This window comes from Phoenix dactylifera, unplaced genomic scaffold (genome assembly GCF_009389715.1).
Source record: "Phoenix dactylifera cultivar Barhee BC4 unplaced genomic scaffold, palm_55x_up_171113_PBpolish2nd_filt_p 000715F, whole genome shotgun sequence".
In the NCBI taxonomy this organism is placed as follows: Eukaryota; Viridiplantae; Streptophyta; class Magnoliopsida; order Arecales; family Arecaceae; genus Phoenix; species Phoenix dactylifera.
Window position 1 is genome coordinate 12,474 of NW_024068094.1, and position 13,766 is coordinate 26,239.

General features: G+C 39.9%; 2 protein-coding genes across 2 annotated transcripts; both read left to right on the top strand.

Moving 5' to 3' along the window:
- Positions 1 to 990: 990 nt before the first annotated feature.
- LOC120106973 (UDP-glucuronic acid decarboxylase 2-like) lies at positions 991 to 5,507 on the top strand. Its single transcript, XM_039120107.1, has 5 exons — positions 991 to 1,669; positions 2,411 to 2,558; positions 3,924 to 4,003; positions 4,119 to 4,202; positions 4,731 to 5,507. The coding sequence occupies exons 1-5, from the start codon at positions 1,064 to 1,066 to the stop codon at positions 5,094 to 5,096; spliced, it is 1,284 nt and encodes a 427-aa protein (XP_038976035.1). The 5' UTR covers positions 991 to 1,063; the 3' UTR covers positions 5,097 to 5,507.
- Positions 5,508 to 7,152: 1,645 nt separating this feature from the next.
- On the top strand, positions 7,153 to 10,626 carry LOC120106975 (60S ribosomal protein L22-2-like). Its single transcript, XM_039120109.1, has 2 exons — positions 7,153 to 7,475; positions 10,315 to 10,626. The coding sequence occupies exons 1-2, from the start codon at positions 7,237 to 7,239 to the stop codon at positions 10,457 to 10,459; spliced, it is 384 nt and encodes a 127-aa protein (XP_038976037.1). The 5' UTR covers positions 7,153 to 7,236; the 3' UTR covers positions 10,460 to 10,626.
- Positions 10,627 to 13,766: the final 3,140 nt, after the last annotated feature.

A 13,766-nucleotide genomic window follows, 5' to 3' on the forward strand; every position in this document is an offset into this window, starting at 1 on the left:
CGGGTGTCGGTCGGTTCCAACGGCCGGCTCCGATGCAGAGGATTGCAATGTCGGCTCCGGTGTGGTCTACGGTGGCTAAGGGGAGACCAATGTAGCCGGAAATGTCCTATTTCCGACCTAGTGTGGAGGAGTTGGCGGACCTGAAACGACGGTTCCCTCGGGTGGTAGTGGTTCCATCGAAACGACTAGAGCAGGCCCGAACGAAGTGGGAGGGAAGGGCCGTCATTGTGAGGAGTATGGGGTGGCGCGTCCAGGTGGAGCTGGTTGTGAGAGACCTTCAAACCCGGAGCAAGTTAAAGGCTCCGATCGAAGCTTTCCCCATGGCAAACGGGCTCATGACCCTTCGGTTCGGATTGGACGATGATCGGGAGGTTGCGATGGGGACTGGCCCGTGGTTGGTGGCCACTACTCCTCGATATTCGCAGACTATTGGAGGTGTGTGTTGCCCATCAAGCCACACATACCTACAGAAAAGTGAATGGAGCAGCTGATTGGGTTGCCTCCTATGCAGCCCACCACTCTGGTGGTTTTGTATGGTCGGGGGTGACAGATTGCCAGTTTCCTTTTCTATCTTTTTGTTTTCTGATTTTGTTGGTCGTGTCCATACCCGTTGGGTATCCACTGCCGTTGTACCAAAAAAAAAAAAAAAAAAGAATGCGGCCACGAGTTCCGCATAAAGTTTATATGCGGGAACATATCTACCGTCCACGAAGATTCCCAAATGGTCATAATTTCCTATAGATGAGGGTATTCTTGGTATTTCAAAAAAATAGGTTCAAGATTTTGTCTTCCCGTCAAAGTACCAGAGTCAATCATGAGAGTTTTCTACGAATCCAGGACCAAGAGCAATATATTATCCTGTTCCGACGGAATAGATTACCGTTACCGTCCTCCCGCTATTTAAAGGCCAGCATCCGATTCGGCGGCCTTTGGGAACGTGTCCGCGCGCCAATATCCCGGGAAATATCTAGATAATTCCTCCACAAAGTTTCTCCTACAGAAAAGCCCTCCACGTTTTGCAGAAAGGCCCCTGTTCTCCGGCTAACGCCCCCGCTGATCGGAAATGGGCCCGTCCGAGCTCATCTACCGACGGCACGAATCTCATCGCCATCCGGACGGCGAGTACTCCCCGAAGCCCGAGAAGCAGTGGCTCGCCGTCGCCCGTCCCGTCCGGTACCTCCTCCGGGAGCAGCGCCTCCTCTTCGTCCTCCTCGGCATGGCCCTCGCGGCCGTGCTCTTCTCCGTTCCACACCCTTCCTTCCGTCGTCCACCTCCGCTCGCCGGCGGCTTCGGCGGAGGAGCGACGGGGCTGGCGCACCCCCACCACCATCGCGGCCACCGGCGGTGGTCGGAGCGGGCGGCGACGGCGGGGGGGAAGGTGCCGCTGGGGCTGCGGAGGCGGGGGCGTCGGGTGGTGGTGACGGGCGGCGCGGGGTTCGTGGGGAGCCACCTGGTGGATCGGCTGATGGCGAGAGGGGACAGCGTGATCGTGGTCGACAACTTCTTCACCGGGAGGAAGGAGAACGTGATGCACCACCTGGGCAAGCCCAACTTCGAGCTCATCCGCCACGACGTCGTCGAGCCGCTGCTGCTCGAGGTGGATCAGATATACCACCTCGCCTGCCCGGCTTCCCCTGTTCACTACAAGTTCAATCCCGTCAAGACTATCATATCCTTTACCGCTCTTCGATTAAAAAGTTTCAATCTTTTGGGTTTTCTGGAGAGATTAAAGGTGTAGGAACTGAAAGTTTTGATTTTTTTTCCTTTTGCTTGTGACTTTGTGAAGTTTTTGGATGTTTACTTTCTGGATTTGAGGCAAAATTTGATTTTTATTTTTCTCTCTCTACTCCTAATGGAGACTTCCATTATATCCATCTCCAGTACCAAGTTTCAATTTTCTCTCTTTATTTTTTTTTGGTTTGGAATCTTGAGGCAATATTTGATTCATTTTTCTTCTGGATATTTGGAACTTTTCTTTTTCAGAAGTCCTTCAGACAATTATTGCCTCTTCTTATACCATATTCTTGGGGGAATGTAACTATTTGCCTTATTGGATTTATGGCAATTAACAAAGTTTCTCCTGTTGGTGATGGATTTTAAGAAGGTGCTAGATAGCTTTAGATGCGTCATTAACCAAGGTGCTAGATAGCTTTAAATATATGATTGTGCTTTCTTCTTCTTCTTCTTCTTCCCATTATCTTGGGGAAGTTTTTCATTCGCATGGTAATGAAATTAGTATTCGTTTGCAAAAGAGTTTGAGAATAGGGGAGGCCTTCTCTGTGTTCATGTTTTGAAGGAAATTCCCCTCTCTTCTCCCTCTCTAAAGGTTCTTTAGGTAGGCCATGTTGCTCTGGTTGATGAATGAAATTGATCAAAGGAAGGCCTTAACTGGTGTAGTTTGGAGCAGCACAAGACCAACGTGGTGGGAACTCTCAACATGCTCGGACTTGCAAAGAGGGTAGGAGCGAGGTTCCTCCTTACTAGCACCAGTGAGGTCTATGGTGATCCCCTGCAGCATCCTCAAGTCGAAACTTACTGGGGCAACGTCAATCCGATTGGTACATTTCATTGCCTTCTAACTAAGCTCTCTCTCTCTCTCTCTCTCTCACTATATATGTAGTTGGATTATACGCTTTACATTAACTTCTTGGAAAAAAATGATAACTCAAAGTCAATGATGAGCTATCTGAATAGAAGATCCAAATTGTTAAACATGATTTATATTATAAACTTCGTCTAGAACTGAATTTTATATATTTTGGTAATCTCTAACCTACCGTCGAGTGGATATTAAAATGAATGGTTTTAGTAGCAAGAAACTACGTGTTACTATGATTTGATCATCAAAACCTAGTAAATTTAAATCTACTTATATTTTAAGATGCGTAAATTATAACCTATAAAGTGAATTTAAATCCAAATTGTTAAACATGATTTTTATTTTAAACATCGTCTAGAAACCAAAATTTATATATTTTGGTAATCTCTGACCTAGCATCAAGTGGATATTAAAATGGACGGTTTTAATAACAAGAAACTATGTTTTACTATGATTTGATCATCAAAACCTGGTAAATTTAGATCTACTTATATTTTAAGATGTGTAAATTATAACCCATAAAGGGAATTTTTAATTTATGTACCCTCTTATATATTTTACTATACTAATGTAATTGATACTGTTAATTTTTATACTTATTTGAGGCATAGGTTAGAGCTCGCTAGAATATATGAATTATGGTTTCTAGATTTATTTTAGTATAGATTGTATTCAATGGCTTGGATCTTCAATTTGGATAGCTTATTATTTAATTTTAAATTATTATTTTTTTTTTGAAAGCTAATTCAAAGTATGTAATTCCACTCTTATATATATGTATATATGTACACACACACATATATAACATATATACATGTGTGTGTGTGTGTCTATGTGTATACATATATGTATGTATGCATGTATGGATGTCTGTGCGTATAGCTAGTTTCTTTGCATTGATGAGTAATATGAAACTGACAAGAAATTCCAAACCCATGGACATGGCTGTATAGAACGACCACTTTACGTGAGCTTGGTTGTAAAGATGTGGCAGGTTCCAGAAGTTCACCTAGCCAAACCACTACTCAATTCATTTAATTAACAATCTATCAAGTTGAAATAATTGCACAAATCTGGGTCACCTTTTCGTTTTTGGCAAATCTTGTTCACCTTTTCATGTTCCACCCACTCTTTGCATCAACTTACAACTACTCCACTTGAGCTTTATTATATCCTTGATCCTAATGTTGAATCTCTCATATTAGTTGTGATAGTTCCTTACAAGCTATCTATCATGTTAGTTTATGCAATTATTTTGTTATTTCACCAAGAAGCAACTGACTTGGGTCCCTTTTCTGCTGGTGGTGATGGTGGGGACTCGCAGGCGTTAGGAGCTGCTACGACGAGGGGAAGCGCACAGCCGAGACCCTAACTATGGACTACCATCGTGGTGCCCAAGTCGAGGTTACCTTCTTATTCCTCTCAAACAATCATTCTTCCTCTGTAGAAACATATGTTTCCCCCAATTTTCTCTGTTTCTCAACCTATTGAAATCGATACAATTTTGTTATGTGTTCAGGTGAGGATTGCTAGGATCTTCAACACGTATGGCCCTCGTATGTGCATCGATGATGGCCGGGTCGTCAGCAACTTCGTGGCACAGGTCTTTCTTTCTTTTTTGTCTCAGTAACAAAATTCTCTAACTAATCTCAAGGTTATGCTCTGGTGGTCGAATTAATCAAGAACTACTTTATGATTCATTAGTTTTATAGCTTGTTCATAAATTATAGTTGAATTGTTTATCTGCTTATTGAGCAACACTCATTATTAATTACACATTAGTGATGTTGTTTATTGATAGTAATACTGGTTTTTTCACTGTTGTTTATTATTTTTACAAGAAGATGGGCAAACCCATAGAAATTCATTGAGATTTGCTTCTGTTCGTTGTCATTGCCATCCATTCTTACTTTTTCCATCAACAAATATATGAGCATGAACTCTGCTGACAGTTCATACAATTCTTTGAATTTAAAATTTTTAACCATCTAAATTCTTTCTGAACTTCTGATAGTTTCTTGGCATTCCTTTTCCAAATTCTAGATGTTTGCCACTACTTTCTTCCAATCAAATGACTCATTTTTCCTGGAATCCATCCACATGGTAACATGATGGTGTATTGTTACTTTAGGCACTGAGGAAGGAGCCATTAACGGTATATGGAGATGGAAAGCAGACTCGGAGCTTCCAGTATGTGTCAGATTTGGTGGAGGGTCTGATCCGGTTGATGGATGGGGAGCACGTCGGGCCCTTCAACCTAGGCAACCCAGGCGAGTTCACCATGCTGGAGCTGGCCAAGGTGGTGCAGGACACCATCGACCCCAATGCCGCCATCGATTTCCGTCCCAACACTCAAGATGATCCCCACAAGCGCAAGCCCGACATTACTAAGGCTAAAGAACTCCTCGGCTGGGAGCCTACAATCTCCCTCCGCCAAGGCCTTCCCCTCATGGTCACCGACTTCCAAAAGCGCATTTTTGGCGATCATGGATCCTGATCTTCACGCTAGTTATTGAAGTCCTACTCTTCTACTCCACTCTACTCTGGGAGTGGATAAACACTCATCAGGAATGAAAGCATGGCAGCAGAAGGTTTCATTCAAAACAAGGAAATGCTAAGGTCTGACTTGCTTCATTCATTTGATGTATGGGAGAGGTCAACCACTAGTAGTGATGATGACTGGAGGAAGCCTAAAGTAGTCTGATTCACATTGATTTGCTTCCTCTGTAGCAGTTTTATATTTCTTAAATACAATGTTATGTTTGTGCTCCAAGCCTAAAGACAACCAGGTGTTGGCGTAGAAGCAAAGACATATTTACTCTGTACTGGGATTATTGTTTACACCTTTATATTCAACTTTGTAGCAACAATTCCGGCAGTTAATAGTAAATGGTTGTGCTGTATCTGCGATTTCTGTTTTTTGTTAGAGGTTGGACTAAAAGATCAGAGCTTTTTAGCTTTTCTTAAGAAGGTTTCTTCTCTTTGAATCATCTATCTTTTTCGATTTTCTCGATATGTTTTGTGTATAGTTGATTCTTGAAGACCGAACGAGGAGAATCTACTAGCAGAAAAGGATGCTTGATGCAAAATCTGATTCCTATCAGGGTAACACAGGCGGATGGCTCTTTTACACCCAAGAAATCATAGCTGTTTACAGAATTCTGTCATAGTTCCTCATTCCTTCAAGTCTTGGATGGTCTTGGGTAATCTTCAAATATTGCTGTGGTTGCATAATTACTTATATTGTATGGCAGATTCCTTTTATCTTAGAAAGTTTTGAAATGATTTGTAAGTTCATGGTAAGTGCCTCTTATTAGAAATTGCTTTTGTCCTTACTTTTAGGGGAAGAAGGAATTTGTTTTGGTTTAGTTTTTAATGGAATGTGCTCATAGTTAAGGGTCACACAACAAGGGGCAGCTTTCCTCCAAATTTCTTTATCTCCCACATTTCTTGGTAAAGGGTTCCAGGTTAACTACCATAGATTTTACTAGCCTGATAGGCTGGCTTTTTTTAATCTAAAATTCGATACTGCCTTAAAAAAAATTGATTGCAAGTTGAGCATGCTCCAACTCTAAGCAATTGCTCCCATTATGCTCATGCAACCAGTTCTCTCTCCTCATCGCGCTAGGGGATAGGTGCAATTGGCTTGGTTGATTATGAACATACCAAATAAGTGTGTGTGTGGATCTAAAAGTTCACTCATCATGTTTAATCCGTTTAATCTGATTTAGCCAATTTAATAAACGAGTTATATGGGGATCAGATTATCCATTTAATAAACAGATTGGATCATATCTGATTTTTTTGACATATTTATATCTATTTAATAAATAAATCAGATTCTGGTCTGAATTTTTGATCTGTTTAACAAATAAATTGGATTTGGGTTGATAAGTTTTTGACCTAATCCGCATCCGACCCAACCCGACCTGATTGCCACCACCATCTTATGCCTATGTATTGAAATCGCAATATATGGAATTGCAAAACCACATATAAATGAGCTCATTCACAATACAATTTGTTCCAAACTAAAAATAGAGTGCAAAGTGGAAATTTCATGCCAAGGATTGTTTCATTAATCCCAGGATGCTCAATTTCTCCACCTTCTACTTATATTTGGATATATCTAGACCATATGTGTCAATCATTTCAAAAAAAATATGATAATCTCTTACTTGATGGGATTTCGATTATTGGGAAAGAAGGACTTGTGAATTACAAGTACAAATCCGAACTAGGTGGTTTATGGCCTTCCACCTGGATGGTAGAATCCGAGCCCACTTTAGCTCGAGCTTTGTATATATTAGAGGTGACAATGGATCAAATCCGGTTCGGGTTCAGGTAAGATGGTCATCCACTCTGTCATGCATGAACATAACTAATCCAATCGGCGATGAAATTGGACCTGTCCAATACTTGATTCATGCACCCAAGGATTCCAATGGACGGTGGATGCGGCATAGCAACATCTGATATCCCAACTCCTGCGGGGCATCATAACGTTCTAGGGTTGAAATGGGAGCCGACGCTTGTGCTGTTAAATACCAGCTTTCTCCTACCTCCGCCGCTCCTTTCCAAAAACCCTAACCCTAACCCTAGCGCGGGCCGAGGTCCGGAGAGGAATAGAGGAGAAGATGAGTCGCGGGGCGAGCGGGGCGGCGGCGAAGGGAGGGAAGAAGAAGGGGTCGACGTTCACGATCGACTGTACGAAGCCTGTGGAGGACAAGATAATGGAGATCGCCTCCCTCGAGAAGTTCCTCCAGGAGCGTATCAAGGTCGCTGGTGGTAAGGCAGGCGCCCTCGGCGACCAGGTCATCGTCACCCGCGACAAGTCCAAGATCATCGTCACATCCGAGGGCCCATTCTCCAAGCGGTAATCCCTCCTCCTCTTCCTCTCGTTCTGTATCTCTATTTGCGGATCGTGCTTTGGTTACTGGACCTGTTCGAAGTACTGTAGGAGGGTCGGTGGAAGGCGTTCTAGATTTAAGGCCCAGTTTTTCCCGGGCTTCATGGAATTGTCGTTTATTTGCACTAAAGTTTCAGCCTTTGTTGGATCCACCTTTGTTTGATAGGATTGATATGTTTTTGATTTGGGTCGTTCTGTGGGCGATCTGCAGGTGCTTACTAGAGAAGCCAAATTTCCTCATTTATTTATGTTGTTATTGTTATTATTATTCTTTAATTTTGCTATAATTTTGATCTGAATTTGTTGTTTGAGGTTTTGTGGTGATTGGTATTTTGTTTTGCATGCATTATATTGCAGTGGAAGTTATAAATGTCAGCATGCTGTGCTGAATATGCCTGACGAAATGCGTAATTTCAATCTCAGCCTACCATGAAAGTAATGGATATAAGTAATTGGAAATCATGAAGATAAATTTTCATGGCGTAAGCTTTGATAAATATAACAACTCTGTCATTTTTTGCTGCTCATGTTGTGTAGATAATATGATGTATGCTTGTGTTTTGTTAGGGTTTTAAAAGTTTTTGGCTAGTGCCTAATTTTGTAATTCGAGGGCAAGCTCATATTGGAGGACAAATATGGAAGGAGCATAGTTTACAACTTTCAGGAAAGTTGAGGTTGTCTTGTCTTATTGAATTAGATAAAATCTTACATGAATGGAATCATCAAGTGGAAAAGGCTTGGTTCGTTTCTAACTGGTTCGGAATTGTGTGATACATTGTGGTATTTGCAAGCCTCATGATATGATAGATTGATTGTTAGTGGGGCGGCATGAATGCTTTATTCGTGTATATTTTTTCTATTGCTGGACATGCCATATACTGCAAGTTGCTTTGCCATAGCCCCATTCAGGCTCCCTATGCTTCTGATTGTGTTTTAGTTTATTGCTTTTGTTTTGCACATTGATTGTTGTTGCTGGGGATGGGACGAATTGTGGGATTTTGATCAAAGTGCTATTGTGTTGCACTTTTGAGGTGCTTGAATGGCAGCTGTTCTGCATGGTACCAGCCTCACTGGGCTTTTTTCTCATTTCCAACGTATAGTGTTTCTCCTTTTCTGCTGCTTTTTTTATTGTTCTGTGCGACTAGTTTTCTGTTTATGAATTGTTGTTTGTTTTATGTAGGAAGTAAACTACTTAACCTAATCATGGTGCTAACGTCTTTAGCAACTAAATCTATTGTGATCCTGTTAAAATGTTATCAGTGTACTAAACATATCAGCATATAAGATTTGTTTGACCATAAAATGAAAGGAAGAACAAACTTGACAGAAGTGTGCATTTGCCATAGGTTCCAGGTGAATTATTGGGCAATGAAAATTATGAAAAACCAATACTTCTCTGCTGTCTAGATGCATACTTCCTCTATTATTAATGTAGGTTAGTTTGTTACTTATCTGAACCTGACACTATTCCACTATCCAGACACATCCACAACCTGACACATCCATACATGTCACTACCCTAATTATCCATTCTCCTTGAATGAGGCCTTGCTTGTCAAAATTGGGTGGCATTGATCATCTTGTGTCTATTATATTATATAACCCTTTTGCATACTTTTAGAAGCTTGTCAAAGTTTTATGTATTATATTTGCATATGAACTATGAAATTTATGATTTATGTATTTATTTGCATGTTCGTGGCTGTTCTTTTTACTACAACAATTGTATTTGTTGACTAGTTGAAGTTGTTCTTTTACTTTATTGTCTATGGCTGGTGGACAAACAAACTATCTTGTTAGTGGAACATTGAAACCCATGCATGTTCATCAGATATATGTAATTGGGGGAATATATGTAACTGACTTGTTTTATCTGGTTTGACATGGATATCTGTCCAGTTATGAGTTATAGAGCTTTAGATTCATTTTTTTGGCGTGCTATTGCAGGAAAAGTAGGTTGAGGAATAGATGAATAGATAGTGCTGAAGGGGTTCAGTGCCTTTCTTGCAGTTAATGTATCAATATTCTGCACTAAAATAATATGCAGCTAATGTGGAGAATGTGGGAATAAGAAAAGATAAAAATATGGAGTGGACAACGAGGGTTCTGCAAACTTATGATCACTGTACCCATCTACTTATGCATCAAAAGAAGATTAGACGCAGCATAAGTGGACAGCTGACAACGGGGCTTTGGGAAGACATGAATTGGAGAAAAAGTGGTTTCTGTGTGTTCCAGGTTGAACTTACATTAGTTTTCGTATGCTTGAACTTACATTAGTTGAGACCGGGACTTTGTGAAGAAGTGGTTCTGTGTGCTTCAAGGTTGAACTTTCATTAGTTTTCATACTTGAATATTGTAGTTACCATTTGTTGAGTTGGAAAATTTTACACCAAGTATCCAGGGACATACTGAATCTACTCCAGAATTGAAGGTGATCACTGAATCCTGCTGAAGGCTTGAAGCTTTCAGGTCTTGCTACATAATGGTAGCCATTCTCTTTTTATATTCATAACTAACACGAGATTACATCCTATAGTTGTTTTTGATTTCTCCTGTGTATTCTTCTTCTTTGCCTTGTTTACAATAGTTTGATGGAGAATGCACATTTTTATGTAAGAACTTACTTTTGATAAGCTTTCGTGTTCTTTTTTCCTGTAAATTTTGTATAAATTCTTTATCTGTTGTAGTTTGCTCATTACTTTGGTTTTAAGGTTTTCCCTTGTTATGGTAAGCGAGAATTCATCAATAAACCTCTCTAGATTCTTCACAGTCATTCTATCTGATTTGGCTTTTTTTTTCAAAGGTATTTGAAGTACTTGACAAAGAAATACTTGAAGAAGCACAATGTGCGGGATTGGCTTCGAGTGATTGCGGCCAACAAAGATCGCAATGTTTATGAACTGCGATACTTCAACATCGCAGAGAATGAGGGGGAGGAGGAAGATTAATTGTTCTTCGCATTTCTATATTTTATGTTCATTGAGTTAAATTTTGATGTTTTGGAAGGTTGCTTTTTATCTGAGGCTGCAATATTTAAACTATATATCCATTGACTGGCTTTTGTAGACTTCTAATTACCAGGAATTAAATTGTTTTGGTAGTTGAAAGTGGCACATTCTGCTTCCTCACACTCATATTGGCTTTTTATCGTTGATCAGTATTTTCATTTTTGCACACTTGTTTATGATTCACGGGCAATCTTTCCTTAAAAAAATAATATTCGGCTTGCCTTTTTGGAATGATCTGAAGTGTTGCAAGCTTAGCTAATAGCGTGCTGGTGGCTCCGTGGCTTAAGCAAATATCATCATTATTTTTTCATCAATGTTTGTCATAAAAATAGCTAGTGATAATTGTGTCATATATTGTCATATTCCGGAATAACGTAAAACTGGCTTAAATATCAAATAATGAGTGTTGTTTGTGTTATGATTTTCTTTTAAAGATTATGAGGGGTTATTCTGCACCCACCGCTTTATATCCACCCCATCCACCCTGGCTGAAGCTATCATTATTTCTCTCAATTTTTGTTATAGAAATATATAATGATCGATGTATTACTTATTATCGTCTTTCAGAATAGGCTTGAAAATTGGTTGTTTTTGTTAGGGTGTGGTTTATGGTGGGAATCTAAATGGATTAGAATAGGAATTGGAATTGTCATATTTTTTAACATATTTAGTTGATGATTAGAATCGAAATAGAATTTAAATACTAGAGAAAAGTTAGAATTAGATTTTGAAAGATTGAGGTATATTTTCATTTTTCTCGAAATGAGAATGGAACTTCAACCAAAACAGCTGGAGATTATCATATATACACCTTATCCTCCCTAGCTGAGCCTTGTCTAGCTCTCCTCTCTGACCTATAGTCACGTGGTAATACCATCCGACATAAAATTCTGCGGTCAGGAGGAACAATGGTTTCAAAAAAAGTGGGTATGTCAGTAGTTGATATCTGTTCTTAAACCATAGTTCTAATGCACTGGCATCATGCATGCATGATGCACATATTCAGGCAAAATAGAGGTGCCAGTTGCCAAAGTTCCTGGATGAGCATCACTAACTTAGAAAATGAAAGTAAATGAGTTGTCTAGGAGACTACAATTAGGGAAAAATTATTGATTTCATAGAGATATTGGACTATTAGCCGATGTTAGGGCTTACATGGAGAAAGTATGTGAGAATTTACATAGTTTGTTTAGTAGATCTTGAGAATTTATACAAGATCAATAAACTTAAATAATACCTTTTGGCTAGTTATTTTAGATGAAATTCTGGGTTGCGGCAAATGATATCAGAGCGGATCCAGCCTATGGCATATATGGACCGGGGGACATTGCGGTCCGATTTTATTGGGAATGACTAAGAGACGTTCGTAGTACCTGTGATTAGATTTGAATGAATTTGAATTCTTAGCCTGGCGAGGATGCCATGGCTTGAGCAGAGGAAGTGTTTAATTCCACATCAGCTATTATTGGGTAGATCTTGGATCTTATACAGGGCCAAGAAATGTAAATAATACATTTCGATTAGTCTTTTTGGATGAAGCTCTAGATCGTGACACTATATGTCAGTATTCATCCATTAATATTTTGAAGAGACTGTACCCGAAGTTTCACGCACTCTGTTCTTGTAAGTGGATCTTTGCCACTTTAGGAACCTAATAAGGGCAGATGAGTTGCTACTATGATGGAAAATGCCTGGTGGCTCTTCTTTCTTTCTGACATGGCAAGAGAATCGTTTTACGCACATAACTTGAGGTCAATTACCGCCGAATATCACCAAGTGCAGCATGCACCGTTCACTCCTTGAGATTGAGGTCTAACTTCGAAGAACTTATCGTAGAGTGACTGGGACCAAATCTGGACTAAAGATAGGATGGGAAAGCTAGCGAGGCCTGTAATGTTTCTATTAAAGACTCGAGTGCATTACGAAGCGGAGTGGAGAGAAGAATATAACCAAGTCTGCCGCAGCTTGGAAGCCAAATGGGCAGTCATTCTTGCATTGATGGTATTGCTGAGAGATCCAAGCTATGATCCAAGCAGTCAGCTGCTGTAGAAGATCTTTGATAGTGAGTCTTTAGATCAGATTGTTGAGGCTTGATACCCAAAATTTTTTGCGTTCTTGGAAGATGTTTCGAATGAAGCTTCGCTGGAGAACCTTCTCCAAAAGTTCATCAGTATTTGAAAGTGTAGCAATCCTTCAAGCAACCAAATAATTGATCAAATTGAGCTTCCATTACTTATTCTAAAAGGTAGCTCAGCTCAATTTACCTGTTGATGGCAATTAATAATTTTCCATAGTAAATGATATATTGTAAATTTAGCCATTGTAACAACTCTTTTATCTTTAATCGAACGCAACCATAAATTTGTGCATTTAATTCTCTTTTAAGTATTATTATAAATAACAAAAGCATCAATTTTCCTTGCATATGTTTGCTACAAAAGCACCATTCACAGGGGTCCCAAGTGCCACCCAAATTTTGGTGCGCACCTACAAAATTGAACCATTCATGCTGGAGTATATTAGGTTACAAAGTATCATAATAATTCAGCGATCTTCATTACATGGGCGTAGGTTGATCTACTTGAATTGCACTAATGAGACATACTTTTACACTTCTAATGAGTGCGATTCTAATTGCTGCCCGTGTCTAGTCATTCATATATATTATTGGGATAGTAATATCTTACAATCTAAATTAAAGTCAATTATTGGCAAGTAGAATATTTTTAATAAAATAAGTAATAAATAAGAATTAAAGTTAGTTATTATTAATTAAGATGAGATTATAAAGCTAACTTCAAATAGTTTACAATTGTGGTTGAATGGGATGGGCCCTCAAACATGGATGTACATGATCCGACCTAAGATTTACCATCTTAATACTAGATTCCATATCGATGCCATACTAGTATAGTATCAGTATGGTACTAAATTTTCCTAGCATACCAAATATCTGTTAGGAAAAATTTAAATGCGCACGCGGCCCAAAATTTGGCCGCGTGCGCGTTTGAGAGAAAAAAAAAGGTAACGCCCAGCGGGCGTTACGCATTCGATTTTGGAAACGGCCGCGGCCGCGTGCTCGTTTGAAAACGAAAACGCCCGTTGGCGTTTTCGTTTGCATTAAATGGGACGCGTGCACCCGTTGGCGCACGTTACCCACGTTCGCGAGAAGAGCGCGGACGCGTCCGCCGAAAAGACCATATTGCCCCCGATTAAATCCCTATATAAACCCCTCCATTTCATGTCT